Raw genomic sequence first — 26,496 nt, forward strand, 5'->3', positions numbered from 1 at the left:
AGATGACGCAAAACTCGCGAGACAATTTTTTTTGCGCGCTGCTAAAATCGCTTCACCGGTCTGGCAATTCTACGTGTTGTGTGAAAAAGACAATACATTAGTAATCTGCAACCTGTGTAACAAGTCAATTCCGCGAGGCGGGAAGCACCCAAAGCATTTTAACACCACGAACCTCATCAGACATTTGAAGGTTAGCCACGTAAAGGAACACGAGCAGTTTTCAAAGTTAGCTAGCGCGGGAGAGAGCGGGAGAGTTCAGCAACTCGCGCGCCACTCACTCAGCCGCCGGTAACAGGGATGTTTCAAAGACAGCAACCCTACTGCAAGTACAGTAAGAAGCATAAAGAAATATCAGATAAAATAACAGAATTCGTATGCCTAGATCATCAGCCGCTGTCTATTGTGGAAGACGAAGGGTTCCGGCGACTGATGTCCGACATGGATTCACGTTACTCTATGCCAGGGCGAAAATATTTCACAGTTGTACGCCTGCCGCAGTTATACCAAACAGTGTTTGCATATGTCGACCGCCTTCTGAAGGACAACATAACATCAGTTAGTTTTACAAGTGACATTTGGAGTGCGAGTGTATGTCCCGTGTCCATCTGGTCAGATGTATATGAGATATAAGTTTTTTGTTATTTGTAGTTTTTATTATTTATTTTTGTTGTACAATTCATTACCTGTGATTCTTAAAGTAAATTAGAAAAACTAACCAAGCACAGGCTGCTATGTTTTAAGTTGACGTGTTGCACATGTTGATTGCCAATAAATACAGTTGTCAATTCATGATATTCCTCCTCTTGTAATTTCAATACTTAGTTTACATTGTTGTTAGATATAGGTTAATAAATAATGCTACATGATAAGGCTTCAAGTAGACCCTGTAATCGGTGATCGGAATCAGACGATAAAGCTTCTAGTGATCGCTGATCGGCCCGAAAAATCCTGATCGGAGCAGCCCTAGTTGAGAACATGTGACTATTGTAGCCTTTCCAGAAATGTACATAAATTCCTCCTTGACAATGCCTTGCCTTCTCAGCCCCATGAAAAAGATGACATGTCAAAGTCTAATTTTTTTAATTCTGCCCCTCCCCCATGCCTCCTCTCCTTCCCTGACATCTGGGCAGGTGCAGACTGCCTGATGGGGGTGTATCTGTTCCTCGTGGGGGTGTTCGACGTGAAGTTCCGGGGGGAGTACAACCGCAATGCTAAACTGTGGATGGAGAGCTCCACCTGCCACACCATGGGATTCCTGGCCATGCTGTCCTCTGAGGTGTCTGTCATGCTCATCACCTATCTGACCATGGAGAAATTCCTGGCCATCGTCTTCCCCTTCAGCCGCCTGCGGCCAGGCAAGCGACAGACCGCCTGCATGCTGGCCTCCATCTGGCTTCTGGGCACAGCCATCGCAGCCATCCCATTACTGGACGAGGGCCTCTTCGGCAACTACTACGGACGCAATGGTGTGTGCTTTCCACTGCACTCGGACCGGTTGGAGCGGCCCATCATAGAGGGATACTCAACAAGCATCTTCCTGGGTGAGTGTGTCTGAAAGCTGCATGGAAGCCAGGAGGTGCCAAAACATTTCAGGTGCTTTGGAGAGTCGGGATTATTGGTTGTCTAGCTGATAGTTTCATGGAAAGCAGCCGTGGTTTGTGTTGTAACTTTATGTCTTTTGTGTCCTGAGATTGCTCCCCTGCCCCCACCCCGAGTGTTTGTCTGAGTTTCCTCTCAGGTCTTTTGGTTGCTATTTAGACATCCGGAGAACTGCTGTCTCTAAATTGCACCTTGAGTTAGAGTGCGTGTGGGTGCCCCACAATACAAGAATGTACACCACTGCCTCTCCATATCACTTACAGGTTACTGTGTCTCCGATTGTACCAGCAGTTGTTGGAATTGCATGGCTGTACAATTGTGCTGAGCATTCCCATAAAAACAGCACCTGACTGCATTGTACATGATCGATCTGTGACACGCGTACTAAGTAGCGATAATAACGATTGGGAGAGCCACCATCGTCACACGCTTCATTAGCCTCATTATCGCCCGCAGCGCCGGGTTGTAGGCAGCCAGAATCGTCGTAACTCGTTAAGAGAAGATAGGAATGGAGAGATGTGAACAGGTTGGCCATTAAAACAATCGATAAACAGTTACAGCACTTTGCTGGGACCCCTGAGTGACAGTGTTTTGGAATGGGAAGGAATTAATCAGTAGGACTGCACTACAGGATACGTACGACAAGCTAATACAAGCAGTACAAAGATAACAAACTAAATCTGCTCCCTACATCTGTCTCCAAGTCGAATTTGCAGGTATATAGAAGCAATAATAATACAGTGTATAATAATAAATAATAATTGTAATAATAAAAGTAGGGGTGGCATGGTGGTGCAGTGGTTAGCACTGCTGCCTCACACCTCTGGGACCCGGGTTCGAATCTCCACCTGGGTCACATGTGTGTGGAGTTTGCATGTTCTCCCCATGTCATCGTGGGGTTTCCTCCGGGTACTCCGGTTTCCCCCCACAGTCCAAAAACATGCTGAGGCTAATTGGACTTGCTAAGTTGCCCGTAGGAATGCATGTGAGAGTGACTGGTGTGTGAGTGTGCCCTGCGATGGGCTGGCCCCCCATCCTGGGTTGTTCCCAGCCTCGTGCCCATTGCTTCCGGGATAGGCTCCGGACCCCCCGCGACCCAATAGGATAAGCGGTTTGGAAAATGGATGGATGGATGGATAATAAAAGTAACTACATACTGTACTGTAACTCAAACTGACGAACTGCTGAAGCCACGCAATGTTTTCACGAGTGTCACAACGTAGTGTGTGTGTATGATATTATGAACCATTCTGCTTAACTCAAATTTTGAACGTAATAGGATTTATTGCAGCCTGTTTGTAAGTGCAAGTTGTCCACAGTCAGATGTTCTTAACCCGAGGACTGCCTGTACATGTAGTAATATAAGAGAACAGAAACTGTTAAATGCACATACTAGTGTTTTTATTTGCTCATGTCTAAGTCCAACTGTTTGTGAGCCAGATGACATGAAATATGTTAGACTTCAGTTTACTGATTTATTATTCACAAAGCAGCTTCTTCATACTGCCGACGGGGAGACATTGTGTTCTTTAGATTTCTTTATAGTTCTTTCTGGGTCTGGGGGGATCCTGAAGACTGACTTATAATTCAAAGACAATGACAATCTGGTTTCCTGCTGCAGACCAACACAGCAAATTCATGTCTCCAGGTTGGCAAAATGTGCATTTGAGAGTGTGCCCTGAGATAGACTTGCATCCTGTCTATGGTGCCTGTTGCCTAGTGCCCTAAGATAAATTTGCGCCTTGTCGAAATTGTCCCCTGCCTAATGGCCTGTGATAGACTTGCCTCTTGTCCAATGGTGTCCCCTGCCTAATGCCCTGTGATAGACTTGCCTCTTGTCCAAGGTGTCCCCTGCCTAATGCCCTGTGATAGACTTGCCTCTTGTCCAATGGTGTCCCCTGCCTAATGGCCTGTGATAGACTTGCCTCTTGTCCAAGGTGTCCCCTGCCTAATGCCCTGTGATAGACTTGCCTCTTGTCCAATGGTGTCCCCTGCCTAATGCCCTGTGATAGACTTGCCTCTTGTCCAATGGTGTCCCCTGCCTAATGGCCTGTGATAGACTTGCCTCTTGTCCAATGGTGTCCCCTGCCTAATGGCCTGTGATAGACTTGCCTCATGTCCAAGGTGTCCCCTGCCTAATGCCCTGTGATAGACTTGCCTCTTGTCCAATGGTGTCCCCTGCCTAATGGCCTGTGATAGACTTGCCTCTTGTCCAATGGTGTCCCCTGCCTAATGGCCTGTGATAGACTTGCCTCTTGTCCAATGGTGTCCCCTGCCTAATGGCCTGTGATAGACTTGCCTCTTGTCCAATGGTGTCCCCTGCCTAATGCCCTGTGATAGACTTGCCTCTTGTCCAATGGTGTCCCCTGCCTAATGCCCTGTGATAGACTTGCCTCTTGTCCAAGGTGTCCCCTGCCTAATGCCCTGTGATAGACTTGCCTCTTGTCCAAGGTGTCCCCTGCCTAATGCCCTGTGATAGACTTGCCTCTTGTCCAATGGTGTCCCCTGCCTAATGGCCTGTGATAGACTTGCCTCTTGTCCAATGGTGTCCCCTGCCTAATGGCCTGTGATAGACTTGCCTCATGTCCAAGGTGTCTCCTTTCCTAGTGCCCAGAGTTAGACTTCCATCCTATCTATGGTACCTCCTGCATCATGGATTCCACACTCTGTGGTCCTGTATTACATGAACATGAAAATTGATTATGAGGCACTGTGCGCATTTTTGTAAAAATGTTATTTCTGTACTCCTGTATTTAAAATAATGGTTATGTTAATGGTGGCACGGTGAATCAGTGGGTGACATTGCTGCCTCAGTTCAATTCTGAGGTTTTACCGTCCTTGTGTTACACACAACACTATTACACCAGTGACTGCCAAAACCAACGTAATCAAAAATACAACGTACATTCTCTAATAGGGCCTGATTCCAATGGCTCTAAAAATCTGAAGCATAATTGGATTGGTGTGTTTTTGGGGGCCCAATATGATATGCACTCCTTGTCAAGAAATAATATACAACAAAAGTAAACTATATCTAAAATCCCCACACATCCAGGGGTTGGGGGTTCAAATCCCACTTCCGCTGTGTGTATGTGGAGTTTGCACACATTTCCTCTCTCAGTCCAAACACATGCAGTTATGCTAATCGGCAAATATGTGCATGTATACACGCTGCGATCGAGTGGCATCCCACCCAGGGTGTATAGTCCGCCTTGTGCCTTATGCTGCCTGAAATAGGCTCCAGACCCGCCCGCAACCCTCCCCAGGATAAGCAATTTGAAGATGGGTCCACTGTTACCATAACAGTGTTAGTCCAGGTGATGATGATGATTTGATGCACTATATGGTAGCTAAGGTATTACTGGGCCATCGTAAGAATTTTCACCAGGCTCTAGTAATCACCTGTTTTGCTTCGAGAGGCATTTATTGATGCCTGTTTAAAATGTCAGCAAAAGTGTCAGACTATTAGTCACCCTCACAGTATGTCATGGCAACAGATCATCCAGGAAGCTGGAAGCCCATCGAACAGCAGGTCAGCAGCCAGATATATATCGTCGGGAAAATAGCCGTGGCTTAAATAGTGGATCTCCTACAAGTCTCCTGACTCCAAGTATGTTTTTACAGGAAACAGGGAAAAGAAAGCTTAGACCTTCTATAGCTCATTGTCAGTGCAGCCGACCTCGCCTGCTATGTCCCCCTTCTTCCCATTGCTCGCACACCTTAATTTGTTTCTTTTTTTTGCCTTTTCTTGTTTACGTAAAATAATAGATGATTTAACTCCATCCAGCCACTTGTTTTATACCTGCTTCTCAATTCAGGGCTATGGAAATCCAGACCCTACTCTGGCAGCTACAGATGCAAGGCAGGGAATAACCCAGGATGGGGCACCAACCCACTGCAGGGCATACTCTCTCTCTCTCACACACGCACACACACACACACACACACACATCATACATTCACACACATATAATTACATCTATGGACTATTTGGCAGCTCCAATTCATCTTACCATGATTTTGGACTGGGGGGAGGGAGCAGACAGGTGGAGTCATTAATTAATCTTTACTTGTTCATTGGCACGTACGCATGGCTCATTCTGTTAAAATTTCTGTTAGGGTTAGGCTGAGGGAAGTGCTCCGTGAGACTGAGGGACTTGAGGGTCTATTGTTAATGCACCCCTCCCAGCCCACCCCCACGGAGAAGCGCACTGCCTGATCAGGGAGGGTGATGTCATTGCTGTGACACACTGACATAACGCCCTGCCGAAGTGCTTAGTCATACACAGAATGAAGGATGAGTTTATAATGTAATAACGGTCAGGTCAGGTCAGGTTGAGGAGCATGCAGTGATGCAGTGTGTTGCCGCACCCACCTCACGGTGAAACTACTCGGGATCCTGGCTGGCGACCCCCCAGGCAGGTATACAGTCCAGTCCCATCCTCCAGAAATGACCGCCCACCTGCCGTAGCCAGGTGCTACGTGGGTGTACGCTCAGTCTGACCCAAATAGATAATAATGCAGACAGAAATCTGGTTCTGTTCAAATTTGGCATCATGGAAATAGTTTGTACATTAAATTTAGGATCATGCATTTAAAATAGGCAATTCATTAAAATGTAAAAACGTTTTTGAACCCCAGCATTCATTATTATAACCTATTATAATTTGCTAATTTTGTATATATTACATTTAGCAGATGCTTTATCCAAAGTAGTGAGAGCAAGACCAGACAGTCCCTGGGGCAACAGGAGGTCAAGGGTCATGCTCAACGGCCCGATGAGATTCGAACCCACGATCTTCCAATCACAGGCACAGCATCCTAACTTGCTGAGGCATCCACTTCCTCCCATTAGCTTTCAATATTACCTTTAAATGTGCATATATTTCTCTCCATCTCAATGTAATCAATCAGATATGACATTAGGTCATTCATACATGCATGTGACTTACATCCAGTTTGGATTTTTCTACAGGGGAAGATGTTGTGAACATGCAATAAATCTATTTGCCGGAGTCACAGTACTCTCTACTCTCTGTGTATTTTTCAGGTCTTAATCTTGCAGCCTTCCTGGTTATAGTCGTCTCCTACTCTAGCATGTTCTACTCCATCTACAAAACGGGTCTCAATGCAGCCGATCTGAGCAGCCGGCTGCACCGCGACATCGCCATAGCTAACCGCTTCTTCTTCATCGTGTTCTCCAACGCCCTCTGCTGGATCCCCATCTTCCTGGTGAAGATCCTCTCCATGCTGGAAGTGGAGATCCCAGGCCAGTGAATGGGCGGCATTGCCCAGCCGTACAGAAATCCGAGTGTGCATCCGCGTGACGATTTTGCTAGCGGTCTTCTGATCATTTGAGTGTGGAGGAATTCCCTCTCGGCATGCTGTCCTTTGCTGCTGTGAATGCCTCTTACGCCGTCTTCTTATTGGTCCTTCAGACAGCATCACTTCCTGGGTGGTGATCTTCATCCTGCCCATCAACAGTGCCTTGAACCCCATCCTCTACACGCTGACCACCAGCTTCTTCCGTGAGCAGGTGGAGATGCTGCTATATCGCTGGCAGCGTCACCGAATCGTCCAGAGGGACCGCAAGAGCTTGACCAGCTCAGGCCTATATGTAGAAGCTTCCCAGCGTGCCTACTACCATCCTCAGCCCTGTTTGCCCAGGACCACCCTCGATGACATAAACACCAAGTGTAGTTGACACTTAAATGAATATAATCTTGGTATGTGGTATTTCTCGTTTTATGTTAAGTCGTTTTTTATTTGCATGTTATTTTCTCTGCTTTTAATTTGAAAGAGCTTGCAGGGAATACAGCACTTTTATTTTGGTACTTCCTCTTAATCGTTAAAGAACCCATAGGTGGGTAAGTTGGTTTGTTCTGGCGTGACTAGAGCTGGAAAAAGGACACAAAATTGACATTTATTGAATATTCCGTGCAAGTCAGCGCCTAGCTGGAGTGGGAACGAGGTATTTATGCTGAAATCGTGTCTAAAATGTTGTCTTTGTACTTTTTGTTAAAGTTTCCTGTTGGTTTTAAAACTCAGTGAAGGTTAATATTGTTTTTCTATAAACTGTTTGCTATGCTGTGTTAAAAAGGGGTTTAAACACTTCTGTGAGTGGTAAACGTGCAGTCATCTGTACAGAGAAAATATTTCGTTGGTATATGTAATTATTATTTATTTGCGATTTTGTGTATTTTCTTTGTGGCTCTTATGGTGCGTTTGTGATTAAGCTGCTATTAAAGTTCACCAAAAGCATTCACAGCTTCACTGTCGTCCAGGTGGGGTAGCTACAGTAAGAGCTCGACCCACGCTAATCCTGTTGGCTTGCTGTCCCCTTCACGGGTATCGACCTGGAAGAGTCCTCACGCTGTTTTGCTGCCGCGTTGTCCGCCTGGAGTTTCTCGTGTTAGACTCTAAAGTGGCCTTACGTCTCGGGCACTGACTCCCCGTCTTCCAAGGTGCCGCTGTCTAACAGCGATGAAGGTGATTAAGTGCGATTGGGCAGATATTGTCAGGAATGCGTTCTTTTCTGCATATTATCAAATTCAACGGAACTCTGAGCATTTGGAAGAAGACTGATGCATTTTTTTTAACGTTTGAGCTTGTAAACAATTTATGGATGCTAATATAACATTTCATCTTAACCTGTAAGAGAAGGAAAGGAAGGTCCTCTACCATTATACATGGACATTTGATATTGATTATATATTTTTGCTGTGTTCGGTAATTGTTATTGCACCAAAAGGGCTATTGCATTAATTCAATTTTTATTTATTGTGTATGTGTGTGTGTGTGTGTGTATATATATATATATATATATATATATATATATATATATATTTATATATATATATATATATATATATATATATAATGATAATGTATACATTTCTGTGAGTGTTGTTTGCTAATGTTTTAATTTATAATATCCTTAGGTTTTGCAGAGCAAGTGACTCTTGTGTTTCTGTAGTAATCATAGTAATAATATCATAGTAACATTTCTGAACCAGTTACACAGCATTGTAGTGGAGATTGGTCTGAAGAGCAGGTTAACCGTATCCAGCACGAAATACGGAAGCTGAAGACTAAGCTACATGAAATGACAGATGCAACCGATGTAGAAGGACTTCAGCTAAAAGATGAAACTGATGCCAAGGAATTGGCTTCATCCGCTGTTCAATGCAAGCTTCACAAAGTTGCTCAAGAGCATTTTCAGGAGTACAGGCACAATAAAGGGAGAAGAGGCTGCTCTCTGTGGATGACCGGTGGAAAATCCAGGCTCATCAGCTCATATCAGCTAAAATCAAGCACTCCAGAGTGTCAGCTGGGATCTCTGATTTGTTGGAGAAAGGTAAGGAAGACAAAACGAAGATTTATCTCAAAGTTCGGCAACATAGCACACCTCCAGCTGCGGTGAGGCAGCGGGTTGATGCTTGCATTGTAGGTACAGCAGACCTCATTAAAATTCCACCTTAGCTCAAGTGCTTCAAAACAGCATCACAATGAACAGGCTACCTGTCCCTGAAGCCTTTGTGTTCAATGGGGATTCTGTTCAGTTTGTTGAATGGAAATCATCTTTCAAGTTTCTCATTCGTGAAAGAAATATATCCGGTGCTGAAAAGCTTTTTACCTGAAGAAACGGGCACCTTTTACAGAAACGATGACGACGCTTACCAAGAAGCTTGGACTAAGCTGAATCAGCGCAATAGTCAACTGCTTCTTATTCGGACAGTGTTCAGAGAGAAACTTAAAAATGCCCAAAAATTCAACCTAAAGAAGCTCTATGACTCAGAGCTTTCAGATTTTCTGAATGCATGTCAAGATGCCGCCCTGCGATGGGCTGGCCCCCCATCCCGGGTTGTTCCCTGCCTCGTGCCCATTGCTTCTGGGATAGGCTCCGGACCCCCCGCGACCCAGTAGGATAAGCGGTTTGGAAAATGGATGGATGGATGTCAAGATGCCAAACCACAAGTAAAGGGCCTTGAAATACTGAATTATCATGAAACCAAAAGGTTGTTAAAAGATCTCTTGACTGGGGTTCATCTCGATGAAACAGACAGGTTACCCAGATGTTAAATGAGAAGCAAGAACCCCCCAGTTTCAAGGACTCTGTCGCCGCCTTTTTCACTGAAGCAGAGGTGGCTTGTAATCCAGTGACTTCATTTCATGCTCTACAATATTTGGATCCATTTTCTGAGGACCAAAGATTCTAGGAAGGCTGAAGTAGTGGATCAAGCATCATCAAGGAAGGATGAAGAAACGTTGTCTTTGCCAAGATAATAGATACCAGCATCATGACTGCCCAAAGTTTGCAGCAATGTCCTTAGAGGAGTGACAGAAAAAATAGAAAAAAAATGGGAAACTCTATTATGGCTGCTTTAGATTTGGCCACAATGCAAGGGACTGTCATCATCGCCACTTTTGTAAGGGTAAGCATCACACCTGCCCCCATGATGACAGCTATGTGCACATGAAGAGGCCTGCACCTCCCTCAACATTTTATCTCAAGACCAGGCAAACAACAGCTGTTATATCACTCTGTATAACTGCAGAAAGCTCCCTGTACACCTCTATTGTTGTGCCACAATGGGTGTCAACAAAGAGTGATCCATACACAGAAAGACTTGTTTACGCTCTGCTTGACACTCAAAGTGACACCACCTTTATCGAACAGGGAATGAGCAAGCTGAAATTAATCCTGTGAAGCCAAGACTGACCACCATGAATGAAAATTACACACTTCTTCAGAGTGAAAAGTCTTAGGGTTTTGTGTTAGAGGATACAGTTCTGCTGCTTACATAGATCTTCCTCCATCCTTCCACTGCCAAAGGATTACATAGGATGTGAAACCTCTCAGAAATAGCAGATGAAATTCCACCTCTCAACGACTGTGACATTGGATTGTTGATTGGCTGTAAATCCTCAAGACCCATGGCACCAAATCAAGTAACCTTAGGTGAAACTAACCATTTGCCATGGAGCATTGTGGGCCGATCTTCACTGGAGTTTGACATGCCTATCTATCGCTAGTACTCTCTGCCATCGTGTGGCCATAAAAGAACTACATCCAGCAACTCCTCAAGATGCTATTTGTGTTCTCATATCTGACTTCAGTGATGAAACGGAACATGACAAAACAGTGTCTCAACATGTCATCTCAGAGCTGGCAGTTGGAGACCTTGAAGTCAGAAGTGATCAAACTCTAAAAATCAGAACGACTGAACGAGTGAATCTTGCTGAACTGTTTTCTTCTTGGACATGAGCAGTATGAGGTGTTGCACGTACTCTTAGACGCATCAGCAAGGGTAAATCCAGCGCTCTCACTACCCTGGCAGAAACAAACACAGGACATATAATAATCAAGAATCTTCAAGGGCAAGTATACTAAAATCAGTAGAATTTTCTGAGTAAGGAGTTTTCACTCCAATCCCTCAATAAGCTATAAGCAATAAGTTTGAATCCCTTCCTCTACAAGGATGGTTTGCTTAATCTGGAAGGAAGATCTGTTTCCCCATCATTCAAGCATCCCACAATTCCTCCCAAAGATCATTGTGTCACAAAACTGATAATTGCTCATTGTCATGAAAAGGTTGAGCATCAAGGTAAAGGATTCACTCTTAATGAAATCAGGTGAATGGGCTTCTGGATTCCAGGTATTAATCACACAGTATCATCATTCATTTATCAGTGTGTGAACCACAGAAGACTCAGGAAGCCTGTAGTGGGGGAAAAAAAGATGGCCAACTTGCCTCCTGAACGTGCGGGATCGTCACCTCCATTTGCTCACTGTGGAATGGACTGTTTCGGGCCAATGATGACCAAACAGGGATGGAAGGTGCATAAGAGGTATGGCCTTCTCCTTACTTGTCATTACTCTCGTGCCACTCACTTGGAAATGTTTGAAGACATGTCTCCTGCCTGTTTTGGCGGTCTTCGATATTTCATTGTGATATGGGGTGCAATTCGCCTGATCAGGGCAGCGACTTTGTCGGAGTAAAATGGGAATTCAGAGTGAACCTCAAGGAAATTTTAATTCAGAATGGTTGGCTTCGTTCCCTGCCTCGTGCCCATTGCTTCCGGGATAGGCTCCGGACCCCCCGCGACCCAATAGGATAAGCGGTTTGGAAAATGGATGGATGGATGGTTGGCTTCGTTCCTTGCTGATAAGCAATGTGATTTTAGCATGAATGCCCCGAATGCAAGTGATGTTGGTGGCACATGGGAGAGACAGATAAGGACAATCAGAAACATTCTCAGGACAACTGACTTTTCTAGCAGGCTAAATGATACCTCTTTACATGCGTCGTAAATAGTTGCCTACTTACCGTTGATAGTCTTTCAGATCCGATCAGTCTCAAACCACTTATCATGATTAGATGATCATGAATCATCTCTTCATTCAGAAGTCTGTTAAGACCTTATCCCCACTTGGAAAGTTCATCAAAGAAGACATATATATTAGGAAAAGGTAGTGTCTAGTTGAATACCTGGCGAAACGGTTTTTGAGTCGGTGGCGCAAGGAATATCTTGCAAACATAGACATTAGCCAGCGTTGGCACAAACCCAAGAGGAATCTGCAGATCGGTGACATTGTAGCTGTATGGAACAGTGACACACCCAGGAGTGAATGGCAATTCGGTTGTGTATCAGTAAGCACAGTTGATATGGATGGACTTGGTAGGAGGGTCAAGGTACATCTTGGTGACCGTAAACTTAACAAGAAAGCAGAACGTCTTGCATGCTGTGATTGAGTGTCCAGTACAGAAACTGCTCCTGAGACTGGAGATTTGTTAACACTGCTCTCTAGCCATTTTTTTTCCATAGATTCCAGTAATGGCAGATTAATTTAGGGTCATTTAGGGTTTTATTTCTTTATTATCAATCACTCATGATTGGTGGGACTGTAGCTGACACTTAATATAATCTTGGTATGTGGCATTTCTTGTTTTATTTTGTCTGCTTTTAATTTGAAAGAGCTTGCAAAGATTGAAGCACTTTTATTTTGATATTTCCTGTTAATCTTTAAAGATCCCATAGGCAGGTAAATTGATTTATTCTGGTGTGACTAGAGCTGATGAAAGGACGCAGAATCTGTGTTTACCGAATATTCTTTGCAGGTTAGCACCTAGCTTTATGCTTAAATCATGTCTAAAAAGTTGTCTTTGTGCTTTTTAATGTTTGTTTTCTGTTTGTTTTAAAACTCAGTGAAGGTTAATATGGTTTATCCATAAACTGTTTACTATGCTGTGTTAAAAGTGGGTTTAAACAGTTCTGCGAGTAGCATATGTGCACTGATTTGTACATGGAAAATATTTCGTTGGTATATGCAATTATTATTTATTTGCTATTTTGTGTATTTTCTTTGTAGTTCCTACGGTGCGTTTGTGATTAAACTGCTATTAAAGTTCACCAAAAGCATCAGTGGGCTTCACTGTAATCCAGCTGGGGTGGCTACAAGAATGGATGATCAGGCAGTGGGTGACGCTGGACTTTGGCCAGCTACCAGGAGAAGAGGAGTAAGGCAGCGGCCGTTCCCAAAGTGCCATGACCCTCATTCAAGAAGCCGTTAGAAAATTTTAGAACACCTTGTTTGGGTTGCCTGGGGGATTCCCTGGAGCTGTAGAACAGCACTGAAGCTCATGAAGTCAGCTGGAACGGTCAGAGACCTGCCAACATCCCCCCCATCTCGACTCGGAGGAGAGACACAGGATGGGGGGCGTGCTGTATGGCATACAGATGACTAACGGTCAGAGACCTGCCAACATCCCCCCCATCTCGACCCAGAGGAGAGACACAGGACGGGGGGGCGTGCTGTATGGCACACGGATGACTATATGTTTTGTGTGGTACCTGGAGACTCGTGTTGAAGAAGCTGATTATTCTGCATAGGCAGCTTTTTACAGGCAGGTAAACAACCCAGGTTACGGACAAGATCTGCTGCCTAAATCTGTGTTTAAGCTGGATTTGTAGATAATTTGACAAATAATAGAACCATAATAATATTAGTTATAAAACTACATACTGTACTGTACTTTGAACTGAGGAACCACTAATGCTGTACAATGTTTTCACAAAATCACAAACTTGTGTGTGCATTTGTCATTCCAAACCATTGTATTAATCAAAATTTCTAATTGAATATGCTTTATGGCAGTCCGTAAGTATGAATCTGTAAATAAGACGTTTTTAACCTGGCTACTGCCGATTATATGCCAGAAAAACAGAGCATAGATGACTTAAATGTGTACAGGCTCCCTGCGTGTAAAATTTTATATTTGATGTCATCTGTGTTGAATGTTAATTTAAATCCTTTCAAGTGCATCCATTATTTATAAAATTATGTGTGTGTTCTTGTGCTGTGAAATATGGTTAATCTGTGTATGACATCATTTCCATATGACTTTTAGTAATAATAGTATCCTGTAGAGTTGGGTAATTCAGGTCCAGAGAGTAAAAGTCCAGACTGGGATTTCATTTTAACCAACTAGTTGAGTCACTCTGTGACTGTGACTCTTTATGCTCAACTGGTTATTTGAAACGAAACCTTGGTCTGGACTTTTACTCTCTGGATCTGTTACCCACCCTGGTGTCCTGTCATATTAGACTGTTCCTCCTCAATCATCAGCTGGAGAGATGGTTCGTCACTGTCATGACCGTTGACCCTTGTGCACCCACAAGCTATCCATGTGTAGACATCATTCCTAAGTCTCCACCCCACCCCATCTCATCTGTTTTGTCTTCTGTCCAAGCTGGAATTCAGAAACAAATGGGATATTTAAATCTGAACATGCTGTTGTCCTCAGCCCACCGTGGACATAAAAAATCTACGCACCGTTATATAAATTGCAAATTGTGAAGCCAGAAATCAAGATAAAACGTGAGACATTTTTCCATCTTTAATGCAACCCTGCGACCAACAGAACAAAAGAGAAACCCAATTAGATAAAGTATTATTAGAACAAGTAAATGAACTGAAAACAGCTCCTGATCGGTACCTTTTATCAATGAGATCTGATAGATGTTTTATCAGCTCTTGCAGATCATGGCTGACCCAGAGGGATGCGGTCATAAATGCTTCAAAGGACTCCTGCAGGAGTAGTTTGTTTTTATTTGGGGTCAGTGTCATGATTGCAGATGTTTCTACTTATCTTCTGACATTTTGTGTGATGTGATTTATTACCTCTAAACACTGCTACAACCTCCATTTTTAAAGGGCGTGCACACTTTTATGACCAGGGTCACGAGGACATATAAAAGATGGAAAAATGGCCGACATGACATCTTGATTTTGTTGTCCGTGTTTCACGAAAACCCGCAGTTTAAATTGGGGGGTGTAGGTTTGGGTCCACTCTATGTCTGTGACGTCCTGACATCTTGTAAGAATCAGAAAGCCCCCAATAAGGGGAAGCTGACCTTGGACCCGTGGATGAGCGGACATTTGTCTGAGCCATCAATGCACCCATTCGTGCGCCATTTGCAGTCACAGGACTCATATTCAGACCGCCTGCACATTGAAGGGCTGGATTTGGGCAGGTCTAAGATACAGTGGCTGATTAACTTTGGACACTGATATCTCAACCTCTGTATTAAATGAGACGTGAAAATAGTAAAGATCCTGTTGCATGGTCACTAACATGGCTAACATACACATGATAATCTACGCTGTTCGTATGATTTTTATGACCATCAAAGTGTTACATCGGGACCAGGAGTGATATGTTTGTTATGGATATTTGTCGTATTTCTATTGGGAAGCTTATGAAGCAGGGATTTTGACAGGTCTGTGAACAGGATTTATTTATTTTTCCCCAAAGCGAGGTGGGTGACTGTGTCTCAAAAGGGCAATTATGAGACAAGTGCGCTCGCGAGGCGTGTAACGTGGCCCTGTGTGAGTGATATACGGGGTGTGGCTCCCCCTGGTGGCTACTTTGCATATGTTGCACCGAACTGAAAAATGCGAAATCGGGAGCAGGTGTACAGTGCAGCGCTGTAATTACAAAGCTGGGTGTGTTCTGCATGTGCACGAATATAAATTATGGTAATAAAACGGGGCCATTGAATTTATTACGCCATCTGAAAAGCCTTCATGCCAAAATGTATGTCCCTTCATTTTACAACAATATAATACAATCAACATGTGCTTCTTACTGAAGAATAGTAACGACCATTTGTAACTGAACATCAAAAACGTAAAACACTTTCAAACTATGTATTTTCCCGCCTTTAATAACAGATTAACATACTTTGTAGTTAGTCGGGTTTTTATTGTTGCAGTCGTATGGTTTGAAAGAAGTTTAGGGATTTATAATTAATTATCCAACAAAATGTCGCTGACGTCCATAGAATAATTACACGTTTAATGTAAAACATGCCGCGTTTATCATAAAGTTGAAGCCGTACTTGAAACTACTTAATGGTTTTAATAGTTTTATAATCTTCATTGCCTGGCTAAGATCGGCTTAACCACTTGTAATGAGTGCGCTAAGGTGAAATATTCACTAGTTATGATTTCTTTAACGATCTTTTAATTACTATTAAAACGAAGATGGACAATTTCGAAGTCTTTGCTTACAGCTCAAAATCGCTTTGTCTTTAAACCGATTTAGAAATTAAACGTCCCCAGTCCGCACTCGAGACCCGCGTGTTATTCTTTATTATGAGGCGTCGGAATAAAACTTGTGTCCCAGTTGACTGACGTGCGCGGCGCCAATAAGCTTGCGCCGCGGTTCCGCTCCTGGACCAGTCGATGGTGATTGGTTGCTAGGGGAGGAGCTTCATCCATGCGAGCCTCAGCCTCAGCTGGTTGATAAGGGCGAAAAGAAGACGGCTGGGGGCGGAAAGAGGGGAGCTGTTCTAACGAAGTGCATCTCCGCAGGAAAAAAAATATCAGAAATCCACCAGGCGGATTTGATTTCGACAGTAGATGGGGAAATAAACGACATACTGCTCGCCTAAAGGGTAAATGAATCTAATTACATATATGCACGTTGTTTTCGGTTGCAGCAGCATGTCAGCTGCGGCTGCTGGCTTTGTCATATGAACCTGGGCTGGCGATCTGCTGCGGTGCGTGCGGTCATTACGCTCAGCTCTGCCCATTAAATATTCAAGCCGTTTAGTGGATCCCGGATTCCCCTGCCAGCGAACGAAATCGCTTCTAGGTTTGTGCTGGGGGGTGGGTGGTCACTTTTAGTTGACAACAATAAAAAATGAACATTCATGCTTCGTTCAGAGATCAAACGGTGGTACGTGAAGCATCTTATGCAATGCACGTAGGAATCCGTCTGTAATGTTTAACTTGTTTTCTTTTTTGGGGGGGTGGACGGAGAGAATCCGCATTTTTTTTCTTCTATTTTTGAACGTGAAATAAATTTTAGCGATGCCGCTCACCGGTGTAGTTTCTACTTGTCTAGCGGGGGCTACGCTTTATGTTCGGCGTCCAGAGCAGGCAAACCAAAATGGAGCTAGGTGCTTGAGAAAATTCATAAAGAGCAAACACACACACATGCGTTTGTATGTTTGTATAAACAGATGCATAAACTCCGTTTGTTGTTTTGGCCTAAAACAAGCTGTGCGGATGGTTCAGGCTCCTTTAGCAGTGGCATATAGAAATTGTACATATTAATTTCACTTAAAAGAGACATATTATACATATTACACATTTTAATGAGTATGTTAATCAATTGGTCAAATGTATTGTTCAGTGCCGGAGTTCAAATACTGTAATTCTGTCAGGTGTTATTTCAGTTTATGGGGTTTCCGTAAATGCGACAGGAAACGAGCGAGCTCATCATGGACGGTTCGTGCATGGACGCCATGTGCATCGTTTCTTTTCTGTATTGGAGTGAAATATAAACCGTATGAACGAATGCAGCCGAATCTACAAATTGTTTGCGAGACTCTCCCGAAAGACTTCCTGAAAAATTCGTGCCTCGTATTAAATCTGTAGCAAACCTGACTTTTCCCAGCGATGACATATAACATTTGTGAGATGGACAAAAGTACTGGGTAGAGCATTAACAATAATATAATAATAAGATAACGTTTGTATTTTCAGAATATGAAAGTGCATCAGCACTGGGTTACTCTGTTGGAGGAGTGAACGAGTCTTCTCAGCATCGAGATGATTTATTGTTATTCCTGTAAAAAATGCTGATGTTCTTCATACTGTAGGTAACCCCGGCCTAGTGACAATGTTCTGTCTCAAGTAGGAGGTCCACCTTTGTTGCCTGTGTGTCCTCTCATTCTGTCTTGTGTGTTGTGTCAACCTGCTGGGTTTCCATGGTGACAGGAAGAAATAGAGAGACAAAATTACATAACAGCAGCATGGTGAATGTAGATGGCAAAGGCAAGGAGAATTGTCCGCACTGTATATCCCTGCATTGTGTTAATGTTCATCGATGCTGGGTGTGACACACACCAGAGAGTGTACCACAACCTACCAGGCAAGGCGGCCAATCCACTACAACAAAGACGTGAGCCTCAGGTTTGAGGAACCATATGATGTCATCATTGCAGCAGGTGAAGTTGCATTTAAGGAACTGAAATTGTGGTTGAAAGTATTTCCAGTGTAAGCCACAGAAATGGTTTTGATGTACTCTAAAGTTTTACATTTTAATGTATAGCAGCGTGATGTTATTTAGCATGTGGGGCCTATACTTGATGGAGAACATGACAAGCTGTGAATGGAATTCAAGGAAGTCATTCACGAGGAATCTGAGAAAAAAAAATTGATCAAACAGAAAGAGCCAAGAAAATTAAAGAGGGCGATAAAAAAGCGCAACGTAAACTGCAAAGAAGAGAAGAAAAGCCAAAATCAAGAAAGATAAAGATCTATTGGGGAATCACAAATTCCAAAGACCAACATTATTACAGTGTTGGCAAAGTTATTGAATAAGTAAATAAACCCACAGGTTGTTTTTCAGAACATCCACAAAATCCAAGATGGAATGAACACACAGAAGATCCGTCTAGCAAAGGCAACACCAACATGTATTTTATGAGGTCATATAGATGGAAGAACCTTCTGCCAAAGCAGCAGTCCTCGGGGACAGGCGGCCTCCAGGTCACATAAAAGCAGCTTTGATCCCTACACCCAATCATTTTTCAATTGTTTTTCTTGGTCAGGGTCACCAGGAGACCTTGAGCCTCTTCCAGGCCAAACAAGGCACAGGTGCACCTTTGACAGTATTCCAGTTCATCACATGGCGCTAGCGACGGCCAAAACAGCGTCTCATGAACCATTCACTGGTGCTCTCGGTTTGCTTTGGGGCATGCTGTGAGCCCTTATTTGAACAGAGGGCACCATCATATCTGTAATTTAGGGACGCCAGTTAACATAATTGCAGGCTTGTTTTATATTTATTATTTTTTTCTGTTACGGAAAAATCCACATAGTTGTATGTCAATAAAGCAACGTTCAAATTAAAGTGGTTGAGCATGTGCAACTACTTTGGCAGATAATACTGGTTATTGGGAAAAATTTTCATATCGGTTGCGTCTTGGTTCCTGATTGGTAAAGGAGCTATATTATCGCCAGACATATTCGGTTTGTACACAGAACCTATAATGAGAGAAGTTGGACTGGAAGACGGTTGTAGACTTAAGACTAGTGGAAGGAACGTCAGCAACCTTCGATTCGCTCTGATGCACAACCGTCCACACCACACTTGTAAATTATAAATTTATTTTTAATTATAAAGATCTGAATGAAAGTGAAAGGATGGTAAAACAGCAAAATGTGACTTTGCGGAAATATGTTGCAAACTGGTGTTTAGCAGAGCTGAAGGACGTAGGAAAAATCTTCAAAGAACAGACTAATCTCCAAGAACAGACATTATGTTGAAAATGTGCTGTGAATCTGCAAAGATGTGAAGCTAGACTGTGAAGACGCAGGTCAGGTGTAGATTACTATTTTTAACCATCATTTTAAAAGACAATTATTTCCGGGACCTCCAAAAATTCCCTGTTAATTGATTTTATGTTAATTGATGTTTCTTTTGATCAAAATATGTAATGGGTCGTGGGATTGCTTTGCTCTTACCTTAAGTGAATATTTCCTCCCCCATGGCCGTGTTAACTCGTTTGTTTTTGGAGCACTGTGCTAAATCTCGCCTTTGGGGAAAAGTCTGCCTCGATGGACCTTGTGAGAGGAGACTGCTTGTTTACCCGTCACCTGAGTCTGGCTTTCTCACGGTGTGCGTATCTGAAACAAATGAGCACAGCCACTTGCTTGATCCATCAGGGGGAGACGGCGAGGCTAAGGGCAGAGCGCCAGGCCAAGTGCTTTGCTAGTCAAGGAGGGTGAATCTTGTGACCGACAACAACAGACAGCACTCCCCATTGCATTTGCTTCAGTAATTACCAGACGGCTTGTGTTGTGTCATAGAAACCATGCCAGCTAATCTGAGCTTTGCACATTCTAGGCATGACAGGATCATATTTGTGTTACAATTTAAAATATGTTTGTTGGATATATCTGCACCACGAGCTATAAATATTTTGGGAAACATTTACAACAGAATTACCCGTTTCAAATAAGTAATTTCTCATAGCGATTGTATCTTATGCTATGTATCGCAGATAATACACAGGCGAAACTGTTGGGGATAAGGATTACTGGCACAGGATTACTTAGTAACATGGTGCTAACTGCATGCAGGGGCGTCAGACGAATTTTGAATGTGGGGTGGACACACTGGCATAAATATTTTATGTTAAATGTGGGAGGGTCCAAACGAATAATTATGAAATGTGAGGGGACACGTCCCCCTCAGATTTAATGGCGTCGACGCCCATGACTGCATGTTACTTTGAGTTAATGTTACCTAACGGTAGCTGCATGCTATTTATTCGTAGCTATTTAACTACTAGCATTAGCTGCATGTTACGTAGCATTGGCTCTGTGTTACTTATTTATAACGGTTCGTTCTGCCATTGGGGCTTCCAGCGAGCAGGCAGCATCCCGCTGACACGCCTGCGGTCCGCTGGCGCCCCCCCCCCCCCCCACCGAATGGCAGATGGCTCCCGAGCGCAAAGGGAGCGGCTGACGGCAGATGGTAGCAGGGGTCGCGGAGAGGAGGAGTGGAGAGAAGCGCTCGGTCTGTTCCCAGCCCTGGATTAGCTGCAGCGATATGCAGTGACGGGGGGCGTGAGTGTGGCGCGTGCGTGGACTGCCAGCGAAGCCCCCGGGGACGTTTATATATATATATATATATATATGAGAAATGCTTGTGTGTTGGGGTGTGTGTTTGTGTCTCTGTATGTGTGTCTCTGTGCATATATATATATATATATATATATATATATATATATATATATATATATATAAACCAGCCGCCTCTAAAGGCTGCTGGCATATCACGGTGACCCGCAAAAATCACCTTAGTATTGGCAGTACCATTCAATATTTTTTAACGTGACCACTAGCACACTTTGTAAAAACGAACTCTTCTAATATTAGACCCATATCAATTATTAAGCGGCCAGGACATAGGCTGCCTCTGTTTGTTGAGCTAACACTGATCATCACCATTTTCTTGGCTGCCTTTTGGCTATCCATCCATCTATTTTCTGTAACCACTTGGTCGCGGGGTACGTGGCTTTACTCTCACTAAAAATACAAAAAGCAACCGACTGTCGGAGGGTTTTTTTTAATCGCCTGCAGTGAGTAATTTTTTATGGTTTTGTAACGTGAATAAGCAGAATGACATCATGTGTATCTGTTTTTTCCGGTTTAAGCTACACAATGTTTTCTCAATACTGCTTAGCGCAAGTCTATGATTGTATGAGTTTAACAGTAGGGGGCAGCATTGCACCAGAAGTTTCACCTTCAAACAGTCCAACAGACTCGTATTTAAAATGTTTCAATCATCGACTGCCCCCCGTTAATGTCTTGTGCATATAATGAATATTGGTTAATTGGCATCTTAGTTGACAGTATCTCTGATTTATGAAATGCTTGTGTGTTGGGGTGTGTGTTTGTGTCTCTGTCTGTGTATCTGTGTGTGTGTAAACGCTGTCCTAATACCCCTGAAACTTACCACATCTCCCCGACTCCCTGTTTATTAAAAAAACACACAGACCCTGACAGCTGTCTCATCAAGGACGGCGACGTGACAAGATACAGACATAATTTCCCCTCCTGTACCGACCTTTTTGCCAGAACCCCCACTGAAGTCACCTTTAGTACTGGCAGCACCATTCAATGCACCCCCGCATTTTTTTTACTTGACCACCAGCACACTTTGTAAGTATAATTAACACTTCATTTACTTTTTAAACTGAATTAAGCAAGTAAGTGGGCTTGTGATGAAATTTAATAAATATATGGAATGGCTGAGGCGCCCCTGAGGGGAGGTTTGGGAACTGAAGCGCTGTTCATCTGGTCATCCAACTACATATCCATAACCTTTTGGAGAAAACACAAAATTCCTTTTAGCTTTTATTGTATTACTCGTAATTTGCATGTGTTCTAATGTTAAACTGTGTTTTTTGTTCTGAGCAAAGATATACATGCTCCTTTGACAGCCTAACACTTTTGCACAGTACTGTATTCTTGTTTAAATTTTATTTTTGACTCTCCATGGCCAGTCAGCATCCCTGGACCAGTTGGAGTTAAAGGCCTTGTTCGTAGGCCTGACAGTAATACGATTACTCTGGCAGACACTCTAGCTGGGTCCCAGTTTCTCTGTGCCTCAACAGGTTTAATAATGATGTCTTGAGTCAGTTTGGGAGATGATGTCACCAAGAGTGATCGGATCGGTGCCGTAAGTCTTACTTTAAAGTCTGTGGGCCGATTTTGCGTCACTAGAGACACGGCAGGTGGCCAAAATGTAAGAGATCTATCGTACACCTGACCTTTGTGCTTAAAAATGGAAAGGCTGTGCACTGGGCTGACACATACGTGAGGCGAAAAATGTCGAAAATGCAAAGAATCCAGAGTGCATGTGGCTGTGGCAGGTCGGATTCATACCTGTCATCGTTTTCTTGAATTCTTCTTTGTTGTTATGATTTAAGTGTCTGGCTTTTTTTTAAAAAAGCGTGTATGTGGGCGGAGAGGCCGTGTTCACACTTAGTCCGATTTATCAGTGACATAATTACACCTGCAGATGCACAGAAACACCCACACGTCCGTAACACCAGTTAGCTTCCTTGTTTCTCGACCACTGGTTTAACTGCGAAGTCATATTAAACAACAGTGTCAGCATCTGGCATGTCGAAAGAAACTGGCAACCAGTTTAATTGGCCAGCGGAGTGATCATATCACTACTGGGTGCTTCACAGTAACAGAATGGGGCAAATGCAAAGTGTACTAAAGATGGCTAATTTGTCAGTTAGCTTGACCGCCCGAGGATGGACAGTCGGTTTTAAGACCTTTAGCGGTTGTACTCAAGTGTTCGCAAGGTCGCTGCGTGTCTGCCTGACTGTGTGTGTGTGAAGGGGTTACCAGTGGTACCACTGGCAACATGCTTGTGAACGCATGCTGATTGAAACCAAGCACAACACACTGATCTATTGAATTTGTTGAACCTTATAAGGCATTTATATTTACATCCGCTACATACTAGAGCCACACTCAGCCGACTACAGGCTGTTCATTGACTTTTTACCGGATATATAGATACGAGATGCCAGTTCTGAGATTTGACCCCATAACCCTCTGGGTGCAGGTCGAGAACAAAACATTCTCCATTCTGTGACCTGTAAATATGGCAGTATGGGTTCCCAAAATCGTCCCCTGGCTATAATTTGATGTTGTTCAGTCTGCGACGCTTTTATCAGGTCCTTTGTGTGAGAAAATGGCGTGTGAGAACGGCATCTATCTCGGGAGCTGAGTAATGTGATCCTCATTGTTCACCCTGAGTCGGTGTGTCCCGCTTTTGTTTTGAGAATAACCTTCCGTTTCAGACGTCTGCACTCAGAGCTGCTCATGTGTGTAGCATCCGTCGCATTACACCAGTGAAATGATGATTCAATTTTGCATTCAAAACTAGGCTTTCTTATCCCATTTTCTCCCCAGTCCTGCCCACACCCAAAAAGGGAATCCTCAAATGAAACTCGAGTTTGACCCAAACTCCCTAAGTCACATGGTTCTGATCACTGGTCCGCCCAGGCGTTCCCATAGTTAGAACCAGACCGTGCACTTATCAGCAGTGAGGGTGTGTGTGTGTGTGTGTGTGTGCGTGTGTGTGTGTGTGTGTGTGTGTGTATCTAATGATTTCTGTGGTCTGCCTAGAGATACACGTGGGACAGGGTATGTTTCACAAACTCTGGTTTAAACTGGGTCAGCTATGCCAGCGTCTGTCTGGCGTGGGTGTGGCAGATAAGTTATAGTCGTATGCCCCACCCTGTGGAAAGAGGCTGGGCCACTGTGAGACGAGTGGGGCCACTTTCTACATTTATTTTCTGATGATTGTGTGTGGGCGTGCGAGAGAGCACCCTGCTTGTGTTGCTATTTTCTTTGCAGAAGTAAACAAACGGGTGTATCCCCCTAATTATTTAAGAGGGCTCCTACTGTTGCATTGCTGTCATAGTTTGTCCCCTCAACACACTTAGGTGTAAGTTTTGTGTATGATAAAGACGCGCATACAGACACTGTGGCGCGTCACTGAGGCGGGAGGGTGGGGGTTGCGGGGTTTTGGGTGAGGAGGGCACATTGTCACCTATTAAATATGATGAATTGCAGCGTTTCTCCCCTACGGCCGTGTGAAGCTGGTAAGTCCCATCTGGGCTTCAGCCTCAGGGAAGCTGCCGGCTTTTTATTTGTTCGTTCGTCGAGTCGAAGCGAGGCGCGATGATGACGCCCCGCCCACACCAGTGACATAACACCACAGGCGGCAGCTGTGGAGACACTGGTGGCTTCCTGGGACGATGACGCCGGACTCTGAACCAATGAGCCGGCCTGTTTACGCAATCCGGCAGGGGGGCGGTGCACTCCTGCCATGCGGTGACGAAGGCTCTGTGGGTGCAGGTTGCATTTGGAGGATGGGGAAGATGCACCATGATTAGTCTAAGAAAGGGATGTGTCTGACCTCTCCTTATCACATGCGTCTTTTCCTCTAAATTGTTTGCCTCCGGCCCCATTGGCTTCACTTCCTCGCTCCCTCCCTCTCTCTCTCTCCTCCTTCGCTCTGCTTGAAAAGAGGGAGGGGCCCTCGGCAGTAACCCTACACCTGCTCCGCTCATACGTGTTCCAGTAACTGACTGAACTGCCCCGGCAAGTGCGAGTTAGAGCTTCTCCTGTGCACACCGGAGCCGGCAGCATCCCCACGGCACCTCCAGTGGGAAGAGGGGTCACCTGAGGAGAAGAGGAAGAGGAGTAACGGGAGCGTGAGTGCCGGCCAAGCCTCCAGACCCCCCGGCGGCCAATGTCGTGGCCCCAAGTGCACTGAAGGCACCGGCGTGGGGGAATGTCCCTCCGTGACCCCAGGACCTCGGGAGGGGGCCGCGTCGACGGCCAGGATGGCGAGTGTGGCTACGTGCTGGTGCGGATCGCCAGCCTCCCTGCTGACCTGTTTGCCGTCAGCGATTTCCGGGGGAAGTTCAAAAAGATCCACGGCAAAAAGAGGCCCACCATTCTGGAAGGTAGGTTTTTGGAGGGAGATGTGTTTTCGCGATGGTCTGCTGTCTCGGAGGACTGTCGACCAGATCTGGACTATCTGCCTGATCATGCAAGCAGCCGGGAAAGACCCACGCCTGAGTCTTGAAGGTTCAGGGTTAAGTCACTGTATTGTATAACTTGAATTGTTGCACCAAAATAACCATAAGAAAGCAAAGTGTAAACTGTGCCGTTTCAGGCAAATCGTCATTAAAAACTTGTGATTCTAAGTTCTTGTTCAACACTTACATGAACACAGCCGGTGCCTGTAAAACAAAGCTGCCAGTTATTCCAATATGGGTGCATTTTATCCAGTGCCTCTCCTAACTCAGCCCATTTATACAAACATTGTGTTTTGTTGGATTCATCCTGAGAACCACCAATACTGATACCACAAATTCTGATTCCTGGAGTTTGTTATCAGTCTTGTCGAGGCTTTACGTGAACCCATCAGGGTTCTTGTCAGAAAGGCTATGTGAGTTTGCATCGTGGGAATTTTACCGAAACAATATGGTGAACAATTTTTGGGCTCCTGCTGGGACCTGAACTGCCAACCTTCCAGTCATGCTAAGTTCTGCCCCACAACGTTAATTATGGGGGGCACAGAAGATTTACAGAACTATCTTCAGATCTAGCCTATAAAATTGGGTGGGGTGAACGTCAGTAAACGTCACTGAGTTATGAGGGGATAGAGCAGAGTTACTCTGAAGATTCACCACAGGTGACATTCTAAGAACCTGTATGCTGTGCAAACATAGTCTCTGTATGTATGATCTTAATCTCCAAAGCCCGGTAGGGTGGGGTGGATACAGATTGTTACCGTGAGGGACTTCCTATGCTGAACCCATATGAGCAAGACAGAAACGAGAGACGTTTGTCTGAGGATGGGAGAGTAAGATAGAAAAGAGAGAGATGTATGTCTGAGGGTGGGAGAGAGCAAGACAGAAAATAGAGTCATGACTGAGGGTGGGAGAGCGACAGAAAAGAGATGTATGTCTGAGGGTGGGAGAGTGAGACAGAAAAGAGCGAGATGTGTCTGAGGGTGGGAGAGCGACAGAAAAGAGAGACGTATGTCTAAAGGTGGGAGAGCGACAGAAAAGAGAGACGTATGTCTAAAGGTGGGAGAGCAACAGAAAAGAGAGATGTATGTCTGAGGGTGGGAGAGTGAGACAGAAAAGAGAGACGTATGTCTAAAGGTGGGAGAGCAACAGAAAAGAGAGATGTGTCTGAGGGTGGGAGAGTGAGACAGAAAAGAGAGACGTATGTTTGAGGGTGGGAGAGTGAGACAGAAAAGA

The 26,496-nt window shown here is 44.3% G+C and overlaps 2 protein-coding genes across 10 annotated transcripts in view; both read left to right on the forward strand.

The window, feature by feature from the left end:
• rxfp2a (relaxin family peptide receptor 2a) overlaps positions 1–7,860 on the forward strand; it is a 38,639-nt gene extending 30,779 nt beyond the window's left edge. For 2 of the 3 annotated variants that reach the window (XM_048982783.1, XM_048982786.1), the window contains exons 17-19: positions 1,131–1,541; positions 6,650–6,872; positions 7,042–7,860. In XM_048982783.1, coding sequence (XP_048838740.1) covers positions 1,131–1,541; positions 6,650–6,872; positions 7,042–7,303 — 896 coding nt within the window. In that variant the 3' untranslated portion in view covers positions 7,304–7,860. The remainder of the gene's footprint in view (positions 1–1,130; positions 1,542–6,649; positions 6,873–7,041) is intronic. The other variant, XM_048982784.1, reaches the window with a different exon arrangement.
• Positions 7,861–8,598: 738 nt separating this feature from the next.
• The window catches only part of fryb (furry homolog b (Drosophila)), a 78,949-nt gene continuing 61,051 nt past the window's right edge, over positions 8,599–26,496 (forward strand). For 2 of the 7 annotated variants that reach the window (XM_048982763.1, XM_048982765.1), the window contains exon 1: positions 24,272–25,188. In XM_048982763.1, coding sequence (XP_048838720.1) covers positions 25,014–25,188 — 175 coding nt within the window. In that variant the 5' untranslated portion in view covers positions 24,272–25,013. Of the gene's footprint in view, positions 11,452–16,362; positions 16,564–24,266; positions 25,189–26,496 lie in introns of those variants that run through there. The other 5 variants (XM_048982769.1, XM_048982768.1, XM_048982771.1 and 2 more) reach the window with 5 other exon arrangements.

Source organism: Brienomyrus brachyistius, chromosome 18, assembly GCF_023856365.1.
Source record: "Brienomyrus brachyistius isolate T26 chromosome 18, BBRACH_0.4, whole genome shotgun sequence".
Classification (NCBI taxonomy): Eukaryota; Metazoa; Chordata; class Actinopteri; order Osteoglossiformes; family Mormyridae; genus Brienomyrus; species Brienomyrus brachyistius.